General features: G+C 55.7%; 1 protein-coding gene across 1 annotated transcript; it reads left to right on the top strand.

The window, feature by feature from the left end:
- Positions 1-1,371: 1,371 nt before the first annotated feature.
- TTC22 (tetratricopeptide repeat domain 22) lies at positions 1,372-22,588 on the top strand. The gene is made up of 7 exons (XM_058552513.1): positions 1,372-1,968; positions 14,620-14,675; positions 14,882-14,997; positions 15,690-15,808; positions 17,149-17,310; positions 20,066-20,218; positions 20,721-22,588. Exons 1-7 carry the CDS (start codon positions 1,402-1,404, stop codon positions 21,249-21,251), a joined length of 1,704 nt encoding a protein of 567 aa, XP_058408496.1. The 5' UTR covers positions 1,372-1,401; the 3' UTR covers positions 21,252-22,588.
- The last annotated feature ends 1,042 nt before the right edge of the window (positions 22,589-23,630 follow it).

Here is a 23,630-nt window from a genome sequence, read left to right as displayed (position 1 = left end):
TATGTTAAGTATATGTTACCACAATAAAAAGAAGAAAAAAAAAAAAGCCAAACACTCTGGGAATCCATCCCTGACCCTCCCGAGCAGGTCAGAGCCCAAGTCACATCTCATGATCACTAGCAATTCATAGTAACAATTATTTATTAAAAATTATTAAAATTTACGTTTAAAATTACAGGTGAAAAAGAGTACCAGAATGTTGTTTTAATTTACCTTTTTATTGCTCAAGTCAAATATTTTTTCCAGGTTTACTAATTGGCTCTATTTGGAAAATGCTGGTCTATTTTTCAAGAAGATACAGCAGCAGGGTCCCAGGAGCCCAGGCTAGGGGGAACGAGGGGCAGGAGGGACTGGGAAATGCAGGCCTGCTACAAAAGCCAGGCCCTGGAGGGCCAGCAGCCCTGCAGCAGAGAGCACAGCCCAGCCTTCTAGAGGGTAGGGGACCCCCCCAGACTGACAAGAACAAGAAAATGAGGCCTCCGGTGGAGTGCAGGATGGTGTGGGAACCAAGTGGGAGGAGTGGGAGCTGACAGTTACCCAGAGTGATGTAAGTAACCAGGCTTATCCACAATATCTACCCTGCCCCTGGGGGAGGGAATGTCACCCTCGTGTCACAGATGAGAAAAGTATGAAGAATGAAATTATGAAGGGACTCATTCAAGGGCATACATTATTAGGGATGGAGCCCCACAGTCTTTCCACGGGGGCCCACTGCAGGGCAGAGAGGAGGCAGAGAAATCCCAGATGGGGAAGCCTGATAAATAATGGCTAAGGAAAGGTGGAGAGAGGTGGTAGGCTCCGTTCAGAGGAGAACACTGAGGAGGCGTGGAGAGGATGGGACAGCAGCGGGAGCGAGGGTGGCTTCTGTATGCAGCTGGAAGGGCCAGTCCTGACTCTCCCAGTCAGCGAGCTCACGCAGAGCGGGCGGAGCAGTGCCCACGGAGGAAGGGCCTGACTGGGGTTCAGCAAACTGGGTTCCAGGCCTGCTTGGGCACAGGCCAGTTCTGTGACCTGGGCAAGTCCTTTCCCTCCCTTGAGCCTCAGTTTCCTCCTCTGTTGAGCAGAGAGAGTAAAAACACGCCTTTTGCCAGGCACCGGGGCTTGCGCACCCCGCATTCGGCAATGCACCTGTTTTTCTGGCATACCTGGTTGTGCAATGCAGGAGTCTAAAGGCCTCTGAGCAGCGAAAGCAGAAACACCCACTGGGCGCTCCCCGAGCAGACGCTCGGACCCACCCACCGGCGGGAGGCGCCCTGGGACTGGGACCGGGAGGTGGCCGCGCCCTGGGCCTCCGCGCGCTCACTCTCGCCTCCTGCGCCGGGCTGGCTCTGGGGCGCCCCCCTCCACTGCCCTCCGCAGCCTCCGGGGCAACGGCGAGGCCCGGGGAGCAGCGGGGCAGCAATGGCGGAGCCGGAGGCCGCGGCCGAGGACCTGGACGCCCTCATCGACGACCTGGACTACCTCCCCGGCCACTTCCACCTGGAGATGCAGCTGAACTTCGAGCCGCGCTCGCCGGCCTCGCTCCGCGCCCGGGATCTGAAGCTGCAGCGGGACGGCCTGCGGCAGGAGCTCGAGCTGGCGGCCGCCCCGCAGCGCCCCGCCGTGCGCCACCTCCTGGGCGCCTTCGCCTTCTACCTGGAGGAGCTGGACGAGGCCCGCGAGCGCTTCCTCGAGGTGGCCCGTGAGGACCCGGGCAACCTCAACGCCTGGGCCAACCTGGCACACGTGTACGGACGGCTGGGGCAGGAAGAAGAGGAGGAGGCGTGCGCCGGGCGGCTGGCCGGCCTCATGGGTCTGGCAGCCGACCCGGAGACCACAGAGGTCCCCCAGCTCCGCGCCGCGCGCTGCCTGGCGGAGCAGGGCTACGCGCACGGCTTCGACGTGGGCTGCGCCAGCCCCGAGGAGCGCGCGCGGGTGCTGGCCGCCGGCATCGCGCTCTACGACAAGGCGCTGGGCTACGCGCAGCAGGTGGGTGACCGCTCCCCAGAATGGGAGGGCAGGGGTCGTAGCCCCTAAGGTCTTCAGGGATGCCCCTGCACCCCAGAGTCTCCCCAAATCCTGGCCCTTTGGCTTTCAGAATACCTTTCCAGTGTGCTCTGCTCTCCAGCATCCTCCTCTTGGGGCCTAGACCAGGCTTGCACCTTTTCTCTGCTGGGCTGGGAGGGGGACCTGCTTCCTAGCGGGTCACCTGCCTGGGTTTCTTTTCTGGCAACGTGCAAACTCAGCACGGCAGCTCATCCCTCCCACCTTACTCCTCCCAGCAGGTACCTGTCCAGGCCCCTGTGTGCACCCACCTAGGTAAAAGACACAACCTGACATCCGGCCAGAAACTTGGCAGCGTTCTTACCTCCTCTCTCCCCTCACCATCCCCATCCACTCAGACCCCAAATCCTGTCCCTTCTGCCTCCTTGCATCTCTAAGGTCTGTCCACTCCTCTCTGGCCTCCTTCGCCAGCGCGGCCTCATTTCCTGCCTGGACCAGTGTGGTTGCCATCATCCTGCCTTGGTTCCTGCCCTCCGGTTTGGCCCTTCTGCCTTGTCCTCCACCCTGCTGCCAGGGTCACACTGCTCCATCTTGCTGGCCATGTCCCTCAGCTGCCTACACCCCCCTCCCTCCGTGACTCCCCAGTCCTGGCAGATAAGTCCAAGGCTCCCGGTGAGCATCTGAGACCCTCTGTGGTCTTCCTTTCTGCCCTCCCTCTGCCATGCTCCCCCTTCCAGGCAGGCTTTTGCCACTGTCTCCTTCTCCTTGTTCCCCTGGGGGCCACGTCTCCTTACAGCCCACCTTGCCACTCTCTCAGCCTCTTTCTGAGGTGCCCTTTGCTCTACCTTTGCCTGGAAGGTTCTGCTCAATCTTAGGTTTGTCTCAGACATCCCCTCCCCTAGCAAGGCTCCACTGACTTCTCCAGGCTGGTCAGGTGCCTCCCCTGGGCTCCCACAGCACTGCTCACACTGTCCGTTTAAAGTCTGTCTCCCCAACTCAACCTTGAGGTCTTTGAGAGTGGGGACAACATCTCTCTGGTTTTCCACTGTAAACCCAATACCTGGCACAGTGCCTGGCACACAGTGGCACTCAATAAATGTATCTTGAATGATACATATGCTGCTGTGTGTGCAGCACGGGGCCTGGCACTAAACAGACAAATACTAGGCATATTGGTTACCTCTGGCCACATAACAAACACCCGTCAGAACTTAGCAGCTAAAAACAACAAGCATTTATTATCTCAGAGTTTTTGTGGGTCCAGAATCTAGGCGTGCTTGGCTGAGTGCCTCTGGGCTGTGGTCTCATCTGAAGGCTTGCTCAGCTCAGGGAGGATCTGCTTCCGAACTCACTCACATGGCTGTTGGCAGGATTCGGTTCCTCACTGGCTGTGGGCCAGAGGCCTCCCTCAGGTCCTTGCCACATGGACCTCCCATCACTTTTCCTGCTTTCTTTCATTAGAAGCAAGCCACTAGGTCTAGCCCACGTGCAAAGGTAGGGGATTACACAAGGGCACGAATTCCAGGAGATCACTGGCCGTCTCAAAGGCTACCTGCATTGGCTGACAGATGGATGATATAGAGGGCATTGTTCTCCTGTTATAGAGGAGGAAACCACAGCTCAGAGAGGTACCATGACTTTGCCATGAAGGCACAGCACAGGCCACGCTGAGCTGATAATGATGACATTTTATAACGGTTTAGATTATAAATGGTTTAAACCATTTAAACAACAAGGTTTCACACGTAGATAGCACATGGGTAGCCCATTCACAAAGCCTCTGCACACCCCCTTGGAGCCTTTTCCACCAAAGCTTATGGCTTCCGTAAGAGGAAATGAGGAGTCAAGACCTCAGGGAGTGCGGGTGGAGGGCACGGACTTGCCTTCAGAGGAGCAGTGCGGGGTAGAGGTTGAGACAGCTGACTCTGAGTCAGCCAGTCCAGGTCCACATCCCAACTCCCTCATGCTCTGTCACCTCCAGTCCATCCTTAGCATCACTGGGCTTCCATTTCCCTCTCTGTAAAATGGGCACCATAATGTCCTTCCTCCCCGTAAAACAGGGACGTCCTCATTTGGTTGATGTCATAACTAAGGGCTGATATGTGAACAACACCTAGATTGGAGCCTGCACAGAGACGCAGGATCACAGGCGACCCCTGCCTCTCCCGGCCTGGGAGAGCGGCCTCCGCGTCCACACTGGGTGTAGCTGTGGCTGTTACATGGGGTCAACAGGGACCCAGGTCTCCTGTTTTAAAGCCTGAGCTGAGGCCCCGAATGCCCACTGCCCTCAGTGGAAGGCATGGCCGGCACTGTGTGTATCCAGTGTGGTTGTGGCAGCAGAGCAGGACCTAAAGAGCCCTGGGCCAGGAGCCGGGAGCCCTGCTGTGGGCCTCCTCCCGTCTGGGCTGTGGTTTCCCCATCTGTGAGAGAGGGTGGGGAGGGGGGCTGGATGGTCTCCAAGGTCCCTTCCTGCTCTCGGGGGGCTTACTGGGGACAGCTTCCTGGAGGCAGTGAGCAGGGGCGTCAGAGGTTCGGGTGTAGGGAGGGAATGGAGGCCCACTCCTCCCTCCCTGCCCCGGTCAGCCCAGCTGCAGTGGGGGCCGCCCACCCCGTGAGTGACTGCCCAGAGGACTGTGTCAGGCACAGCTCTGCCCGGTGCTCCAGGAGGGGAGCTGATGGCTGGGTGGAAGGTGGCCGCCAGGCTCTGGGCTGCATCCTTGGGCCTGGCCCGGTGGCTGCTCCCCATGTTTGCACAGCATCCTCCAAATCCCAGAAGAAAGTTGGGGATTTGGAGCCCCCCGTTTTGTCCTCAGGATTAGAAGAGCTCATGCTTCTAAAGTACCCAGCACAGAGTAGGTGCTCCAGAAATAGCTTCAGTCAAGACGACAGCAATGATTTCGTATAGTTAGAGCCAAGGCTTGGGTCCCAGCACTCGGCTCTTTTATTCTTTTGCTGGGTGGCTTTGGACAAGTCACTTTTCGTCTCTGGCCTCGGTGTCTGCTTCATAAACACTGAACAATAGTGATCTCTGCCTCAGTTTCTTGTGATTATCCAATCAAATCATGGGGTGAGAGTGCCCATAAACTGGTACATTCTGGGCATGTCTGAGAGGCATCCGCTCAGCATCTTAACATTTATTGAGCACCTACTGTGAGCCCTGTCTGTAAGAAGTTCTGCCTTTAAGGAGCCCGGGGACAAAGGGAGGACCAAACACCAGTTGCTTCATTAACTAGTCTTGCCTGAGCCCCTCCTCTGGCAGCGGGAGCCAGAGGGGCAAGTCAGAGATGTGCCTACGACTGGCTGAGGTCACAGGCAGTCATTGCATGGCCTGTGCCATGTGATGTCCCCTCTGAGTGCCGTACACCAGAGAACATACACTCTGAACTGAAAACAGTCCCCCGGAGGCTGACAATGGAAGTGCACTTTGGGGACATCAGGACCAGATGGAATCAGCACTGACCTGGCGAGTCCAGGTCCTGGAGATAGCGTGGCAGTGAGTGAGATTCAGAAAAGGAACACTCCCTTTCAGCACAGGTGACTAAGGGAAGCTTCTGGAAGAGGCAGGAGTAGACTGGCAGGAATGAGCTGAGGGCACTCCCAGCAGGGGTGTGGAGAGTGCAAAGGTCCTGGAGTGGGGGCTTGCAGAGCCTGAGGGCTTTAGTGACGGCTAAACTGGAGCGGGGATGAGGCCTGAGGGAGGGCAGCCAGAAGCTTCACAGGGATGGCCCTGAAGAACCACTGACGTGGTCTCTGCCACTTGGGTCCTGCCCTCCTCCTTAGCCACATTCCCTCTTACTGCCCAGCAGTCCTAAACCACTTGTACTTCTCCAAACACGCTGTGCTGTTTCTTACCTCCCTATGCAGGTACTATTCCCTCTGCCTAGAAAGCAAACTCCATCCATCAAAACCCGGCTCAAATGTCACCTCCCCCTTGAAGCCTTCCTTCGTACAACACACAACTTTCCATGATAATATTCACGAACGTCTTCTCTGGGTACCTTCCAGACTTTGTCTTAGAGAGTCCTCACAGGATCCCTCTGATCCCATTTTATAGATGTGGGGACTGAGGCAGAGCAGGGCTAAGTCGCTTGCCCAAGGTCACAGAGCTAGTAAGTAGCAGTTGAATCCACTCGTCTGCCTGACTTCAGAGCCTTTGCTCTTTCAGGAGAGGTCAGAGAAGTGGGGGTGTGATGAGTGTAGTGCAGATGGCTGGCGGGGTGGGGAGGGGCGACCCCTCAAGGGCCGCCTTCTGGCCGTCTACGGTGGAAGAATTGTTGAGAGAAAGGAGTGGGGAGAGGGCTGCTGTGTACTGGGGGGGGCGGGAAGGATGAGGGCAGAGAGGGAGTCAGAGTTGGGGCCGGGGGAGGAGGGGTGGGACAGCGGAGCAGCGGCTGTGAGCCTCCACTGAGCGGGTCGCCCCCACAGTCGCACAGCCGGGGGTCTGACCCTCCCCGTGCTGCAGCTCCACAAGCTTTTCCACGCTGAGGGGGCTGGGGCTGTCCCAGGCCGGGAGGAGCCTGGGGCTCAAAGGATAAAGAGCAGCTGCAGAACCAATGAACGCCGCTCATCTGCCAACTAAATTACAAGAGAAAACATGATAAAAGTTAATAATTCAGCCCCTAATCCAACAATAAGCAGAGTGTGCGTGTGAGTGGGTGAGCCTTGGTGACTCCCTTTCGCGGCTCTTCATTCCCTCCTGTCTTCCCTTCTCAAGTTACAAAAATATCACCCGGCAGATGGCCTATATCTGTCCTTCCCCCTCCTCCCGTCACGCCCCACACACACACTCACACCCACACACACACACTCTCAGATGTGACAAATCTCAAGGCTGAGTGGGTATTAGGAGCATATGCCTTGGGCATACCAGGTTGGACAGACCAGGTTAAAATTCTGCCTCCCGCACACGTGGCTACAGGCAGGACACTTCCCTTCTCTGAGCCTCCGTTTCCTCATCTGCAAAATAGGGTTCTACCGTCTATGCCCCAGGGTTGCTGTGAGGATGAAGGGAGAGCGTGAAAGGCTCCAGGCAGGTGCCGATCACATTAGGGCCCAGCCCTGCTCCCTGCCCGCCCTCTGCCCTTTCACAAGCCTCTGGCTTATCTCCTGGTGATTTCTGTCCTCCTCCCTCTCTCCTGGGCCTCTTCTAACCCCACCACCACCCAGTGTCCAGCACTGGACACTCAAAAGGAGTTTGTAACTGTTGTTAAACTTAATTTAGTTGAATACCTAGATTTTAAGTCTTAAAATCCCTATTATTTTTAAAAAATAAGATAACTTGAACCTATATTTCTCTGAAAAAAAAATCCCTGTCCCAAGCTAACCTAGTTATTTGAGTTTCTTTCCTTTTCCCAGAATATTGGTGGCTTAACACACACATGCATACATACATACAGGTCCACTTGCACACGTGCACACATGCAGGTCCTACGCCCGGGCTCACAGCCCGGGCAAGCCCTGGGGGGTACCAGGAACCCCCACCACGGTGGGTCCTCTGGTCCCAGCCTGCCCAGGCCCTGAGCTCAGCACTTTCCGCTCATTAGTCATCTGATTTTTATTCACCCTCACAGACACACTGCCAGTTGGGTACTGTGACTCCCCATGGCACCAGGGACAGGACAGGCTCGGAGGGAAGTGGCTTGCGCAGGGTGACCAGTGTACCATGGGCCATCTAGATTTCACCCAGCCAGCTGGGGCAGGCGGGGAGGGAGGAGGTGCTGGCAGGCTGGGCAGACAGCCTCACAAACAAAGGTGTGGACATTCCAATCATTCGCCACACCTAGCAGGGTGGGGACCTGGCAAGAAGGGCCGAGAGGGCACGCTGGTCAGCGACCCCAGGGTCCCTGGTGCATGCACAAATCTGAGTGGTTTGATTTGGTTCAGCCAGAAAAGGAGATGGATGATGCTAGATGGTGCACTCAGTACCGTGCACTTGTGTGCTTCTCATAGACTATCTCACTTGATCCTCACAGAAACGCCGGGAAAGCAGAACTGGTATTAACCCCATTCTACAGATGAGCAAACTGAGGCTCAGAGAGGTATAGTGACTTGCCTGTGGGCACACAGTCATGAATGGCTGGCAGAAACTGAACTCAGGTCTCTCAGACATAAAGCCCAGGCTGAGGGACAGCTTTCCTGGCCCCAGCTTTCTGATGGCCTTGGTACCACACACACTTGTATATCAGCGCCTTCTGCGTTTGCTGCTGGCTTCTCTCCCTGCTTACCTAGCAAGTCTGGGAACTCAGTCTTCCCTCCTCTTTGATACAGGACCCCAGAGCCAAAGCCGCCTTTAGCATCATCTGGCCCAACTGCCTCTTTAACAGGAGAAAAGATCAAGCATGTTAAGGGCGCACACAGCATGGACCCCTGGGAGGAGCTGAGAAGATTGAGACAGCACCGTTATTCCTACAGAGGGCAGGAGACTTCTCAGACCCACCCAGCCCCACCCGTGCTGGAGGTGGGTTTTGGACCCAGGCCTAGACAGGAGATGGCCCTTTTTCTCTAGGGACAGTGGAATAGAGAAGTGGCTCAACGCAGTGCTGCAAGTTTGGGGAACCGGGGCAAAGCAAAGGTGACCCCCAGACCCTGCATCTGCATGAGACCTAGGACCAGAGAGGGGGTGCAGCGGGGAGCTGCAGTCAATCTGCTCAAAGCTTAAGACCATGCAGAACTGTCCAGGGCACCCAGGACAGGGACACATGGGTGACTTACTTCCATGACATTGCACCCATCCCCCCAAATCCCCTCCACCCAGTGGCATTGACCATCCCTGCCAACACACCTGTGACACAGGCAGGCCTCGTGGGCTCATCCTCGTTTGTAGATGCAGAAGCTGAGGCCCAGGCTGGGCCAGCAGCCTTTCCAGGATCCCCAGGGAGGTCGAGGCAGGGGTGGGCCTCCAATATCATCCCTCTGTTTACTCCCCACCCCACAGAGGCAGGATCTGGGTGGGAGGGAGAGACCCCTGCCCTGGCCCCTCTGTGCCTGCCCCACAGGTGGCAGGGCCTGGCCAGGCTGGGTGGGAGCAGGGCTCGGGGTGCAGAGCAGGGAGGATGCTCTGTGTCATCACAGAGGACATTCCAGTTGTGCAGGAAGAGCATATTCCTGAGGCCTGCTGCCTTGTGACTTTTGTTTCTGCAGCGTCAGCCTGCACGGGGTCGGCATGGTGAGGTGGAAAGAACAGGGCGTTGGCGGGAGGCAGATCTGAACTTGAATCCTGGTGCTTCCGCCCTGGGCTGCGGGGCTAGGCTGGTGGCTTTTTTCTTAGCCTCTGTTTCCTCCTCCGTAGAAGGAGGAGGATGCATTACACCTTTTTAGGCTGCTGTGAGGGTTTAGTGCCACGAGGCCCTACACTGCCTGGTGGAGAGTCGATGCTCGAGAAATGTTCCTTCTCGTTCCTCCTCCTCATTCCTCCTCCCCTGAAAGAGAATTAGTCAGCTCTCAGGAACGGATTCATCTCTCAGGAAATGTAGCATACAGCGTCATCACGGACAAAGTTCAAACTGCAAAGCAAATATTTTCCTTAAGAACCAACAAGGTCTCTGTGTAGCCTATTCAGATGCATAAACCAGTGGAATATTCAAAGATCTTCTATTGACATCCTTTAAAATAGCCAAGCCCCTCAACATTTCCTTCTTTCTGGGGGCACCTTTTGAAGTAAATGGAATGGCTAGGGTCCATCCTCGTACTTGCCGAGCCAACACAAACCTACCCTGTAATGGCTTATCCTCATCCTACTGTTCTCTGCTCCTTCTGCCAGACCACCCACCTTTGTCGCTGACCCACCCAGCTGTACAAGCTTGGGTCTCCAGGCTTCCCTGAGGATCACAATGTCTGATCCTTTTGCTCATTTAAAAAGACACCCACGGGCCAGCCTGTGTTCCCTCAGCTCTCTGCGTGCCGCACAGCGGGAGCCTAGTGCAGGGCTTCTCCAACTTCAGCATCAGCAGGGGGCCTGTTAAAACACAGGTTGCTGGGCCCCACCCCCACAGTTTTTGATTCAGAGTCAAGAATTTGCATTTCTATCCAATTCCCAGGTGATGCTGATGCTACTGGTCTGGGGACCACAGTTTGAGAACCACTGTGTAGTGAGGGGCAGGGTCTTTGGAGCTCAGCTGCTGGGCTCCCACCTCTGCTCCCTTCCAGCTGTCCTGCTTGAGCCACAGATGCCTCATCTGCAAAATCGGGACAATCATAGTCCCTCCCTCCTAGGTAACCCCGGAGAGGGTCAAATGGGTTAACACAGGCAAACTGTGTGCCTGGCGCATGGCAAGTACTCCGTGAAATTTACTACCACTTCCTGGTCCAGTCCAGGCTCTCACACGGGCCATGTGACTTTGAGGACATCATCTCCCCTCAGTTTTCCTGTCTGTACTAAGGGGGTAATGATAACCCCCTTTACACTCCACACAGGGTGCTCTGAGGGCCACGTGGACTGTGTGGGTGCACTCTGTAAATGGCAAGCGCTGTGGAGCAAGGGGTACAGCGGGTGTGAGTACCTGCAGCGGGGCGTTGTGGGAAGAACGTGAACTTGGAGTCAGAGACACCTGCCCTGAAATAGCAGGCTGAGTAGGCAAGTCTGCCTCTTTGAGCCTCGGTTTCCCCATCTCTAACATGAGGAAATAATAGTGAAGACCCTTGCCTGAGGCCCGTGCTTCACTCCCCGCTTCAGCAAGTCCCGGGCTCTTAGGATTTCACTCTGGGGTCAGCGCTGGTGCCTGGGTCTCGCCCCGTCCCCTCCCGCAGATCTGCACGGAGCCGCAGCCTAATTTGAGACCCCCCAGCTTGAAGCCTGGGCTGACTCACGTGCTGGCCAGCCCCCTCTCGCAGACCTCGGAACCCCCGCTCACGGGGTCGTGAGGAGGATTAAGCGAGAGAAAGGGTGGGCGTCCTGCCCGGAGCCCGCGTGGGGCAGGCCCTCAGCCAACATTCCTCCTCTGGTGGAGTCCTTTCAGCCCCTCCCAGGCTGCTCCAAACGAGCCTCTGGGAGCCATCAAGTCTAGAAGCGAATTCCTTACAGCCATAAGAGGTTTCACAGCAACTTTCTTCTCCGGGAGAGAGTGGAAGAGCCCTCCCTTCTCCAGAGGGGAGGGGCCATCAGAGGCCTGTTTAATTTAGTTTAACGCACTGTGGCTCGCCAGGTTGCCCCTGGTAACAGCTTCAGCTGCTGCTTCAGTTACAACCTGAAGGATTTTTAAAGAAACAGCCCACTTTAGGGCCAGAACTGCACAGCAAAGTGAGTGACCTCCACCACCTTCATCACTGGATGAAGGATTAACGCTGAGGCACAGCAAGGCCTCCGACCAGAGCTGTCTCTATACCATCAACTCCATTCCATCTCTGCAACCATAAGCCCTCCTGCAAATGTCACTCTTAAGCGGGATCTGAAGAGGGACTATGTTTGGGATTTGTCATACAGATGTCACACAGCTAGCTAGTTATCTGAAAATCCATTTTAGTGTTCAAGTGGAAGGGGAAGGAGGAGAGTTACCTCTTAGCTCCTGCAATTCAAGCATACTGCCACCAAGTGGCACTATCGCTTGCTTGGTGCAAACCATAACCAGGCTCTTGAATCACCTAAGACTATCAGAGGGGCCGGCTGGTGGCTTAGTGGTTAAGTTTGAGCATTCCACTGCAGTGGCCCGGGGTTCACAGGTTCAGATCCCGGGCAAGGACATACACACCATTTATCAAGCCATGCTGTGGCAGGCGTCCCACATACAAAGTAGAGGAATATACGCACGGATGTTAGCCCAGGGCCAATCTTCCTCAGCCAACAGGAGGATTGGCAGCAGATGTTAGCTCAGGGCTAATCTTCCTCCCCCACAAAAAAAAAAGAATATCAGAGTGGTGGGAAACCACTGGGTTTTAAGCCCTGCTACTAACTAGTGTGTGAACATGGGTAAGTTGCTTCACCTCTGTAGTTTTAGTATCCTCAGAGATATAATAAGGAGATTGATCAAGATAACTGAGTATTGGGACAGACTTGGGGCAGGACTGTGAAGGCATGAGCTTACATCCCAGCTGTCATGCACTAACTGTGTGGTTTGGGCACATAATTTAATTTCTTGCAGTCTGAATACCAACAAGAGAGTGGCTATGACCCAGGGAGAACCTTGAGGACACCACCTTACTCTCTAGCACCAGGGACCCCACAGGGGATCTGAGGCCCTAGGAGCACCACAGTGGGGCAGGGAGGGGGTGAGCAGGATGCCTCTGGACTCCAGGGCCTGAGACCTCATTGCCCCACAAGAAACTGAAATAGGTCGCAGTGGACAGAGCAGCCTCCTGCATACCCCTAACCCCACTCAGTGCTAACCCCAACCAGGAGAAGGGAGCAAACGTCTACGGAGCATGCACTCCGGGCCTAAAAGTGTACATGGGGCCAGAGGTCAGGAGATCACACCTACTAGCAGCCGTGGAGCCCGAGGCACACGTGCCTTCCATCTTTCCACGCTGACCTGATGTCCAGTCTTTGGCCGGCTTGGCCCACAGAAGTTGTCCCATGAATCCGAGGCCCCTCCCACGTCTCAGGTGCTGTGTAGGTAGAGCAGGTGAGGTTACCCAGCAGCCCATCCCAGCCTTTTGCTTTGGCCAGTGTCCCCACTGAGCTCTTGCAGGTGTTCTTTTACCCTTGGGACCTGCCACTCTCCCCTCCAGACAGCGCTGTTCCCAGCTGAAGCCCCCATACACATATTCCCATCTAAGTAACAGGATTACTCTCCAAGGTGGTGTGAATGTAAAAACACAATGCATCTTGGCACTCCCCAGCTCTAATCTCTGCTATAACTCCCCACTGCCCTGCACATGAGCCCCAGGTCCTGAGCCCGGCACTCAGGGGTCCCTCCTGATGTTCATCCCCTGTTGGCTCATCCTCCATCCCTTACAACTGGGGTCCAGCCACTCAGGCTGCATGCAGCCCCCAGCACACCGTGCTCACTCATCTCTGCGCTTTTGCTCACAATATCCCCTCCGTCTGATGCCTTCTCTCATGGTATCCACTGGGGGCTCCTCTTTGGCCTTGAGAACCCTGCTCCGGCTCATCCTCCTCTGGACGCCTGGGGCATACTCCTGGACTGTGTAGGATGCCTCTTCCCACAGCCCATGGGGCTTCCTCTCGGTGGTCTGGCTCAGGCCCAGGTTCAAGACCCTGCCCCGACAGGCATCACACCACTCAGTGGGGTCTGACTCAGCAGTCCCTTCCTCTCCTCCTCGCTCTAAGCTCATCCAAGGCCTCCCCAGAGCAGCCGCAGCCCCATTCACACACACCGTGCTCCACGCTCACCAGGCTGCCCACACATCTCCATGCTGAGCCCTCCATCTGGAATGCCCTTGTCCCTCATCCACCCTCTGGATTACCGCTGCTATTCAGGATACCCCTTAAAGCCCATCCTCGGTGAGACCTTCTCAGGGTCTTCTGGTGGAGAGTGGCCTCTCCATCCTGCTGCGTGTGTCTGCATCCCTTTCATGGCCTTGACCAAACTTGGCCTTGTACTATAGTTGTTGGCAACCTGGTGTGGTGAGGGGAGCATGAGCTTTGCAGCCTAACAAAGGGGGTTTGAATCCCAGCTCTGACACTCACACGCTGTGTGATCTTAGGCAAGTCACTTTACCTTTCTGAGCCTCAATGTGTTCCTCTGTAAAATGGGGATGACACCTACCCCATAGGTTGCTGTGAGATTGAGATGATGGGTGTCAGGATGCTGGCACAGGCAGGCACTCAGTCGAGCCCTATTATTTATGTCTGAATCTGTTTCCCCAGCCAGGTTGTCAGCCCACTGGGCAGGGTGCAGGTCCCATTCAGTGCCACATGCCCATTGCACCCAACAACAGAGCCTCACAGCACAGATGCCCAGAAATGCCGGCTGGACTAAATGGGTTCACCCTGGCTGGGGTGGGGGTAGGGGGATAATGGGGGTCCTGAGCTGAGGAGGCCGCGGTGGGGGGCAGGGGCGGTGAGTGCAAAATTGAGCCTGGAAATCAACACAGGAGATGAACGTGGAGGGCGGGGCTGGGGCCTGAAGCAGAGCTCTGATATGCACTAGGGGTTTTATTGGTTTTCATTAAAATTCCTTCCCGAGGCAGGAGCAGCTACTCCCATAAATAACGGCATAAATATTTTATCTGGTGCCCAAGTCGGTATAAATGCACAGCAAGGCTGGCAAGAATAACAATGGGAAAACAGTTCAGGGGGGTCCTGGGCTGCAGCCGAACTCACTCAACATGCCCAAAGGGGCTTTCTCAGGAAGGTGGCAGCTGAGGGACGGTGCCAAAGGGGAGACGGTGGCCAGTGGAGTGTGGGCCTCGGGGCGGGGGCAGATCCGGAGCCCAGGTGGGGCTCCAGGGGGAGGGGAGATTAGCTTGGGAAGCCAGCCGGAGGGGAAGAAATGCATCCCACACCAGCTCCGTGATGGGCACCTGACTTGGGGCATTCATACAGGTTATCTCGTCCAATCCTCTGTGGTCAGAGAAGTGAAGTGACTTGCCCAAGGTCACCCAGCCAGCCTGTGGCAGAACCAGAACTATGATCAAGAGTGTACTTGTTACTTCTTGGGGTTCAGAGAAAGCATGGGAATCTATGAACAATGGCCTGAGTACCTCAATAACAGCAGCACCGGCCCTTCTCTGCTTCCCTAGATCCCGATGGAGGAGAAAAGGGGCTGGTATTTCACCATGGCAACGCTCTTCATCAGGTCAGGCTGGGGGGTGGGACGGGACGGTGGGGAGGGACAGAGGGAGAGGTGTGGTCTGGAACCCTTGGGACCGAGAGGTGGCTGAGACCATCTCCGAGGCAAGGGCTCCCCAAGTTCCCCTCCCTGCCAGTGGCCAGGGGATGACTCATAGCACGCTGCGCGGGATGGGGGGGTGCCAACCGGCTGCATCCCCTTCTTGGCCACAGGCTAGATGGCATCTTCCTCGAGCTGGGCAGCGAGGAGCAAAAGAGGCTGCCCGCCTTCAACCGCACGCTGGCCCTGCTCCGGCAAGTCCTCAAGTCCTCGGACCCCCACCACCAAGGTAGGCGCCCGCGGGGAAGGGCAGGAGAGCAGCCTCTGCCTGGTTTCCCCTGCACCTGTCACTAGCACTGCCTGTCTTTGTCATTGTCCCCAGCTCTAGCACCGTCTCCCTTTTTTGGACCCCGTTTCTCTCTCCCCCACACCCTCTGTCCCATATATTCATTTCTTCATCTCCAGGAGCTCACACACCCTGCACAGGTGAATACGCCAATTGCAAATCACCACAATTGCATGTATCCAGGTGTGTGTCCCATGGCCTAGAGGGTAAGAGACAGTTCTCCCCTCTTTCAGCCTCTTATCCCCATCTTATGGTTGGCAGATGAAGGCTCTGCTGAAGAGGACTTGAGTCCTATTTTCACAGGGCCACATGGCCAAGACAGGGGCTAGAGCTCCAGAGCTGCTGGGAGTGGAGTCAGCAGAGAGCTCTGCCCCTTCGGTGAGGTCCTCTGAGTGACAGAGTAAACACAGAACAAGTGCTGAAATGTGTCCACCCATTCACTCACATGTCCCCTCTCCCCACCTTTGTTTCTCTCGGTCCCTGGGTGGCCCTCAGTGATTTCATGCCACTGGCCCTCCCCGTCTTCCTGGGGGCTGACACCATGAGTGGAGCTGCCACTCTCCCTCCTCGTGGATCCCCTCCCTCTCTCCCCTGCCCTGCTTCCTGAAGACCCCTCTCCCATGCTTCACCCCCAGCTCTGGGCTGGTGCTACCTTGGGATGCTGCTGGAGAGGAAGGACACCTTCTCCACCACACCCATGGGCATCCACGACTGCGGGTACTCGGGGACCGACCCCCTGGACTGCTTTGGCAAGGTACGTGCCCCCAGCCACACCCACTCTCCAACTGGGCCGGAGCCTGAAGGCCCAGCCTCCTCTCCTGGAAGCTGCTCATCCCCCTCCTCCATCCCCTACTCTGTGGTCCACTGGGGAAGTGCCCTTTCCAGATCTTTCTCTCCATCCCCTCTCCATTCAAAACAAAAGTGCTCCTTGTCATCCGTCCTCTTTGCCTAAGAACCAGACCCTCCCACGCCCAGTCTGGCCCAAGCGCATTTCTCCAGCCTCGTCTTCTAAGCTAGTCACCATTTCCCAGACATACGCTCAGGCTTGTCCCCTTCAGGCCTTGGTTCTCACTGTCCCTCCTCAGCCCCAGCGGCCTAGGAGAAAGAAGGTGGGTTTACCTGGGGTCTCAATGCCAGCTCTGCCCACAGGCTGTATGACCATAAGGCAAGTCACTTCCCTCTCTGAGCCTCCTCATCTGTTAATTATGTGATCTGTCTACCTTCTAGGTTATTGAGAGACTCAAAGGAGGTTATCAGACAAAACTGTTCATTGTAAAGTATTCTTCAAGCCTTATTCTTGGCACCTCACTTATGTGGCAGTATCCACACTTGGCTCAGTTCTGAGTCATTCCTGGAGGCTGGGGCCCGGTGATATTCATTCCCCTGTGCATTCCGCACAGGGCCCTGCGCGAGGCTCACCCTGCATGTTTGCTGGTGGGTAGATTAATGAGCAATGTCTTGATGAGAGCTCTTAGGACACAGCAGAGCATAAACACTGCTTCATGAGTGTTCTGAGAGTTGGGTCCAATTTAACAAACGCACCTCCTTCACCTCTCCTCAAGCACCTACTCTGTGCTGGGGCACAGAGGTGAACAGACACGGGGCCCCTGCCCTGCAGGAGGTCACCATCTCAGAGGTAGCAACAAACCCAGGACAGGCAGCATCCGTAACAGTATAGGGGGTGAGTGCTGTGGCTCAGACAGAAACACTGCACTGTGTAAGTACCAGAGAGGTGGAAGCGGGTTCTGGCCCCTCCTCCCACCTGCCCCAGGGGAATGGGGGAACACTCACTGGATGTGTCTGAGGAGGAGGGGTCTGCCCAGGTTCTGGAGGGATTCACTGGACATGACCCATGAACGTGGCAGGGAGCATGGCAGTAAGTTGGGCTCTCGGGAGTTGAGTGCCAGTGAGTTGTACCTGGAGTGTTGGGCTCCATGATATGACTGAACTTACTGGCAGGTGGAGGTGGGGAATAAGAGCATTGTGGGGACATGGCTCTATCAGAGACGGGGTTCCTGTAGGTTAGGCACCATGCAGCCAGTTCTGGCAAACAACTAGACCAATGGTTTGCTCTTACCCTCCTCCCTTACCCAGGCCATCGAGATTGCCAAAGGCCAAGCCTCCATCCTGAATCGCCTGGCCAAAATCTTCCACTTCCTAGGAAAGCAGGATATGGCCATTGGCACCTGCAACATGGCCCTGGATGTCCTACGAGATCCGGAGCTCAACTGGCAGGCGTACTGCACAAGGGCCAAGGTGAGTCAGCTCCACCCGTCCTGCCATTGGGAATCAGAGGACAGGACCAGGGGCCAAAGGCCATGGCGCCTTCATGCACACAGATTGTGTTCTGTAAGGTTGTTGAGTGAAAGAAGGAAGGAGCCTCCCACCCGCAGCAGCATCCCTTCTACAATGACCTAGCGATAATCAGACCTACCAGGGTTGAAATCTGGCTCTCCACTTATCCCTGTGGGACTTGGGGCAAGCCACTTACCCCTCCAAACCTCCGTCCCCAGATCTGGAAGATCTGGATGATAATACTATCTTAAAAGGGTGTCAGGAGACTAAGTGAAGTAGCAGCTGAGACACCAGGCCTGGAGCATGGGAGGTGCTCGTGAAGGGCAGTTAGGGTATGTGAGAGGGGTCTGAGGCAGAGTTGGAGCCCTGGCCTCCGTTCAAGTCCCACATCACCACTTATGTGCTGTGGGGCCGCAGACAAGATGGTCTTGCCCAAACCCTGAGCCTCAGTCTCTTCGTCTATAGACTGCAGACAATGGTACCTACCTCACTGAGTTGTTACGAGAGTTAAATGAGAGTCTATGTGTAGGACGCAGCCCTCAGCCCATCGTGAGAGCTCACAGTGTGTTATATTAGGTGACTTTTAACTGATTCCCTGTCTCTTCAGGTGTCCACAGCGTCCTTCAGCTCTGCAAGTCACAAATGTAGCTGAGGGCTGCCTCCCTCTGGGTTCCCCCACTGGTCGCAGATCTGCCCTCTGCTTGGGGACAGAGACCTGGGCTCTCCATCTTCCTTGCTCCAGACTAAACAGGCTAACCACCACCCCCCTCCTTCACAACCTTTCACAGGACATGATGGCCAATCTGTTCCCCTGGTCTTGGTCTCGATGACATGATCATTTTGTCAGCGGGTTCTAGGCAGGAAATTCTTTCATTGTAGTTGATGTGGTTGTTATCAATAGTAATGACATTAATAACAAAACATCCTGTAACACTCTGCATTTCACCCAGCACTTTTACGTTCGTGGTCTGATTTACTGCTCACAGGATCCTGTGAGAGAGGCTGCTCGTGTGTCATTCTACAAATAAGGCGAGAGGCAGCGAACTCCCCCAGGGTTCTGCCTTCAGTCAGTGGAACCCCAACCCTTCCTCTCCTCACCCCATCATCTTATGTCTTGTGTCTTATGCTCCTGCCTCCCTGTAGCTGCACAGGTCACACTTAGGACTCAGATGACCAGCCTAGCACCAGGATGCGGAGGGGAGAGGAGGAGGACGGAACAGAGGGAAGGGAACTCACGTTATCCGTGTGAAAGCCTCAGTCGGTCCTGCTGTGACCCAGGAGGCCCCACCTGGCCCATTCCCTCCAGCCACCTCCCTCTGCCCACCCCTGGCTCAGCTCCCTTCCTCCCAGCCACACTGGTCTCCGCTGTTCCTGAGGCACATCTTGCCTCAGGAATCTGCCCAGAACGCTCTTCTCCCAGGTAGCTATCTGATTGGCTTCCTCCCTCACCTCTGGAAGGTCTAGATGAACAGGCAGCTTCTAGCACCATGGCACTGAAAATGCCAACCTCTCGCCAACATTGCACGTCCTCCTTGCTTGGTTACTTTTTCTTCTTAGCCCTTACCACTCCCTATTTATCATGTTTATTGTCTCTCCCGACACTACAACACAAGCTCCACGAGGGCAGGGGTCTCGTCGCTTTGCTCTCCACTGCATCCTCAGTGCCTGGCACAGCCCCTGGTACAGCAGGCTCCTGAGGAGTATCTGCTGAACGAATGAACGAACTGAGCACCTACCATATGCTAGGTCCTGGTGAGAATATGTTCTCCTAATCGTCATGGTAACTCTCCAAGGAAGATATTAGTGTACTAATTTTTTGTATGTGGAAAATGAGGCTCACGGAGGTTGAAACCTCCCCCAGCTCATGTGCTAATGAGGGGGGAGGGGCTGGATTCAGCCAAGTCCAACTGGCTCCAAAGCCAGAGCTGCCCACCCCCCTCCCCCACTTCATGATGCTGTCTTAGAACCAGAGCCCCCAAATGGCTATAAAGTATTAATACTCTCAACAACAATGACCCTCTTTTTCTTACTTCCTCCTCCTCACCCCTCCCCCACCCCTCCTGAACCTCTGGATTTTCTAAATGATCCAAGTGTGGGGAAACAGGAGGACGTGGGGATGAAAGCAAGAGGCTGGAATTATTTGTGATTTGATGCTTGTAAACTGGGGCCACCTGCCATTCTTCCCCAACTGCTTGCTTACACAGACTCTCAAAACAGGTGCTGCCGTCCCATCTAGAACAGCCCCTCCCCCAGGCCCCTCTATCCCGTCCCCCTGATTATGTTTCATAGCACTTAACACTACTTGAAATGGTGCTGTTGACTTGTTGTTTATGACGTCTCCCTACTAGAATGTTCATTTCCACCAGGTCAGGGACCTCATCTGTCTTGTCACCCCTGCACCCCCAGTACCTAGCACAGGGCCTGGCATATGGTGGGCACTCAATACATATTTGTTGAATGAATAAGTGAATGAAAGAGGGGCTCTTACTTCATCTAACTCCCTCATTGTACAACAGGGAAACTAAGGCAGAAAGGGGAGCCAAGGTTGGCACAGGACTCAGACCTAGGACTCTCAGGTCCCTGTCTCAGGGCCTTTCTGCTGTACCACAGAACCTCCCTGAGTTGCTGCTAAGCAAAAGGCTGGCTTCATTTAGGGCAGAAAGGAGGGCAGGGGTCGTTGCTTGGAGCATCTTCCCTGAGCTGACTCTCTGGGCAGATCCACATCAGAGCCTACCTGCACGACCTGGAGCGAGGCAAGATGGGGCTCGGGGGCATGCCTGACAGGAACCACCTGGCCTGCGCCAAGGCCGACCTCGAGGAAGTAGTCAAGGTGTGCCCAGGCCTCAGGACCTACCTGGACATCGGCCAGGTAAGGCAGCCTCTTGGCTTGGGTAGCCAATGGCTTACTCTGCCCGGCCAGGCCTGGGTATGAGGAACACAGGGCAGCCCTCTGTGTGATGACAGTACCCACCTCCTACAGCCATGGTGAGGATGAAATGAGATGATCCATGATCGCGTGATCTAGCTCTAAACTCATCAGTATGGACCATCATCCTTTTTCAGGAGTGCCTTCTGTGCACAGGAAATGATTGCCAACAGGCGACAGTATCATAATTTTACATGAGAAAACTGAGGCCCAGAGATTGCCTCGCTCAAGATTACGTGGCCAAGAACGGTGGGGTCGGAAGTGGACTCGGAGTCCTGTCTCTCCTTTTCCAGGGGCATGGCACCAAAATTTGCGATGAATAATTGCTGAAGGAGGGAGGGTGGGAACGAATGAATGGAATTTTTTAAAAAGCAAGTGTGGGAGCGGAACGAGAGGGACAGGGGAGAGAGGCTCACCCTGCCGCCCCCGCCCTCCGCCCTCCCAGGTCTACTACTACATGGGCGTGGACGCGGTGCAGGAGCTGCTGGCGGTGGACGAGGCGGCGCTCAACCAGGCGCTGGTCTTCCTGGCCAAGGCCGGCGAGTCGGAGCTGGGCGCCACGCTGCCCGAGCTGCAGCTGCTGCGCGGCAAGTGCCTGCGCATCAAGGGCGAGGAGGCCAACGCGGCGGCCTGCTTCAAGCGCGCCGTGGAGCTGGACGACGCGGGCTCCAGCCACACCGAGGGCTTCGGCTGCCCGCTCGAGGCGCTGCTGGCGCAGTGGAGCCAGGCGCAGCTCAGCGACGGCGAGCTGGGCCGCGAGGTGGACGCGTGGCTGCGCCGCGCCCAGGGCAAGTACCCGGCGGCGCGCCTGCGCCAGGAGCTGCAGCGCGTGTGGCGCGGCCACACGGGCGAGGTGCTGGGGCTGGCCCGGGCCTTGGTGGCCCAGGGGCGCCCGGCGCTAGTGCGCCTGCTCTTCGAGACCATGGAGCGCGAGCGCGTGGGCGCGCCGCGGGGACGCCGCGCCTGCTCCGTCTGAGGGTCGTCGAGGCCCCGCCCCGTCCACAGCTGACTGGACCAGGTCGGGGCGCTGGAAATGGACCCGCCCTGCTATAGGCTGGCGGTGGAGCGGGGCCAATTAGATCCTCTGTCGGGAACCGCAAGCGGGGCGTGGAGGCGCCAGCGCAGTTAGACGTGCCCGCCAGGCAGAAAGGCTTGGTTAAGGAGAGCAGGGGAGGCTGGGGCCAGACTCGAGAGGCCACCGGGAAGCTGCCAAATGAAGGACAGAATTGTGCAAATATGCAGAAAAAATGAGATGGCCGAGAGTCTCCAAAGAGAAACAGAAGATAATCGCCTCCATTTGGGAGGCTGTCTAGTCCCCGTGCGCAGCCCCTGAGGCCTGACCGCCTGTCCTTGCATTCCCGTGAGCCACACTCTGTTCTCGTAATAAAGCCCTGTTGACTTAAGTTGGCCGGAGTGGGTCTTGGGTCCTGCAGCCAGGAAAGCCGGAGCTAGAGCAGAGGGCAAAGAAATCTGCACAGTGAGCGGGTAAGGGGCCGGCGGAGTCTACGCCTGTGCTCAGGGCTCTTTCCACCCGTCTAGCAGTCTTCCAGCCGGCCTCACCCTTGGTCAGCTTGGTCTGGAAGGCCCGGATACTCCCTGAAATAAAGCCATCAAGAGAACCTCTGCTTGACTTCCCTGTTCTTGGGGGGAACCTACGGGCCCCACCCATGAAGAAGTACCACCTGTGCCCAATCTTGAACCTTTTACAAGAGAGTGAAGAAAATCTTGGAATTTTACACTGTTGGAATCGTAGTCACAGAATCTTAGATGTGGAATTTTATTGTCAAAGGCTTAGACTCTGCTGCCAAATCTTAGACTGGCCAAGCTGGATTCTTGTGGCCCCACCTACAAGAGCTAACTTAATCTAAAATTCCAGATTAAGTTCTTGCCAGACTCCAGGAATGCTGGTTGGACATAACTGCAATGGCAAGACGCCTATGATGGTTTGTGATTTATTTTGCATTTTCCCCTTTCTTTAAAGACTTATACTCACTGCTTTGCTGATCTCCCTGATCCTCAGACTGTACCAGGGACAGGCCAGCAGCCCTGCACTGCTTCTCATGTCTCCAGCGACAGATGGAGAACAGACTGAGAAGTGCAGTCCTCAGAGGTCACACACTGCCATCCTCTCATTGCACAGATGGCAAGATTGAGAGCCCTAGAAGAGAAGGGGCTTGCCCAAAGTCATACTTCCTAGCCTCTCCACCCCTGTACTCAGACTTACTTCTAGCACTTTTCAGGTTTGTAAAAATACTAATAAACTGATTAACACTGAAGCATTAATTTTTTTTGCTTTAAGGGTTTGTGTATCACCTGTCACATGTGGCACTCTGATATCCATTGGGATAATGCTCTAACATTAATGGTGACATTCCAGGTACCTGTGAAATCTGGGCGGCAAGGCCACCCTAAGGCCCCTGAATTCCACTTCATGGCTCACCATGGCTCATCACTTTGGGTTATGACTTCTCTCCCTCCTTCCTTTCTCCATTGCAGCAGAGTGGAGGTGACTCAACAGCAGGCAGCACACACAGCCCTGTCCACTTCTCCACCCATGACTGTCTCAACTTAAAAAGCAAATTTGCCTGTTAGTAACTCAGCAGTGACGTGGCTACCTCAGTAACAAACAGGTGACTCCATCACCAGGTCCATGAGGGCTGAAGTGGGGCCAGGTCTACAGCCGAAGGACATTGGAGGCCTAGAGCTCAACCAGGAAGCCTGGGCTTTCTTTCCATCTTCCATCTCCTCTTAGGTCAATTCCCCGATTCTGCAATTGGGAAACTGGGGCCCAGATTGGGAAACTGAGGCGAGAGAGCAGGACGGGACCAAGGTTAAGCAATGAATTGATGAGGGATACTCAAACCCCACTTCCAGACTCGCAGGCCTGCGTTCTCTGCCCCTTCGGGGCTGCCGCCTCTGCTAAGTTTACTTCTGTCAAGTGCAGGAGGGCCACAGGCTTTCCATTCAGTCACTCAGCAGATGCTGACTGAGCACTGGCCGAGAGCCAAGCACAGTGCCGTGCCCTGGGCTACCGTGGAGAACAAAACAGACCCTACCTTTGCCTTCCAGGAGCTCACAGGCTAGATGACACAGGGCAGGTTATAGGGGCCCTGTGGGCCACAGTGGGGACTCTGGAAGACCAGTGGGAAGCTAGCAAAGGTTTCAGCTGGCAGGGCTGGCTCCCCCTACCCCTCCACACCAGTCACACGCATCCCGTATTAGTGGCCTCCCAGCAGTGGGGAGGAGAGGATAGCTGCCCCTGGGGCTCGTGACCTGGCCCTTGGCCGCCCCCCTTCAGCAAACCACTGCAAGGGCCAGGCTGGGCAGTCCCCTGGGACTGTGGTTCTAGCTGGTT

This window comes from Diceros bicornis, chromosome 13 (genome assembly GCF_020826845.1).
Source record: "Diceros bicornis minor isolate mBicDic1 chromosome 13, mDicBic1.mat.cur, whole genome shotgun sequence".
In the NCBI taxonomy this organism is placed as follows: domain Eukaryota; kingdom Metazoa; phylum Chordata; class Mammalia; order Perissodactyla; family Rhinocerotidae; genus Diceros; species Diceros bicornis.
This window is presented reverse-complemented; position numbering and strand designations above follow the sequence as displayed.

Coding starts and splice junctions, on each gene's coding strand:
- TTC22 (XM_058552513.1), top strand. CDS start 1,402: ATGGCGGAGCCGGAGGCCGCGGCCGAGGACCTGGACGCCCTCATCGAC. Junction 1,969..14,619: donor CGCTGGGCTACGCGCAGCAG/GTGGGTGACCGC, acceptor CTGCTTCCCTAG/ATCCCGATGGAGGAGAAAAG. Junction 14,998..15,689: donor CTCGGACCCCCACCACCAAG/GTAGGCGCCCGC, acceptor CTTCACCCCCAG/CTCTGGGCTGGTGCTACCTT.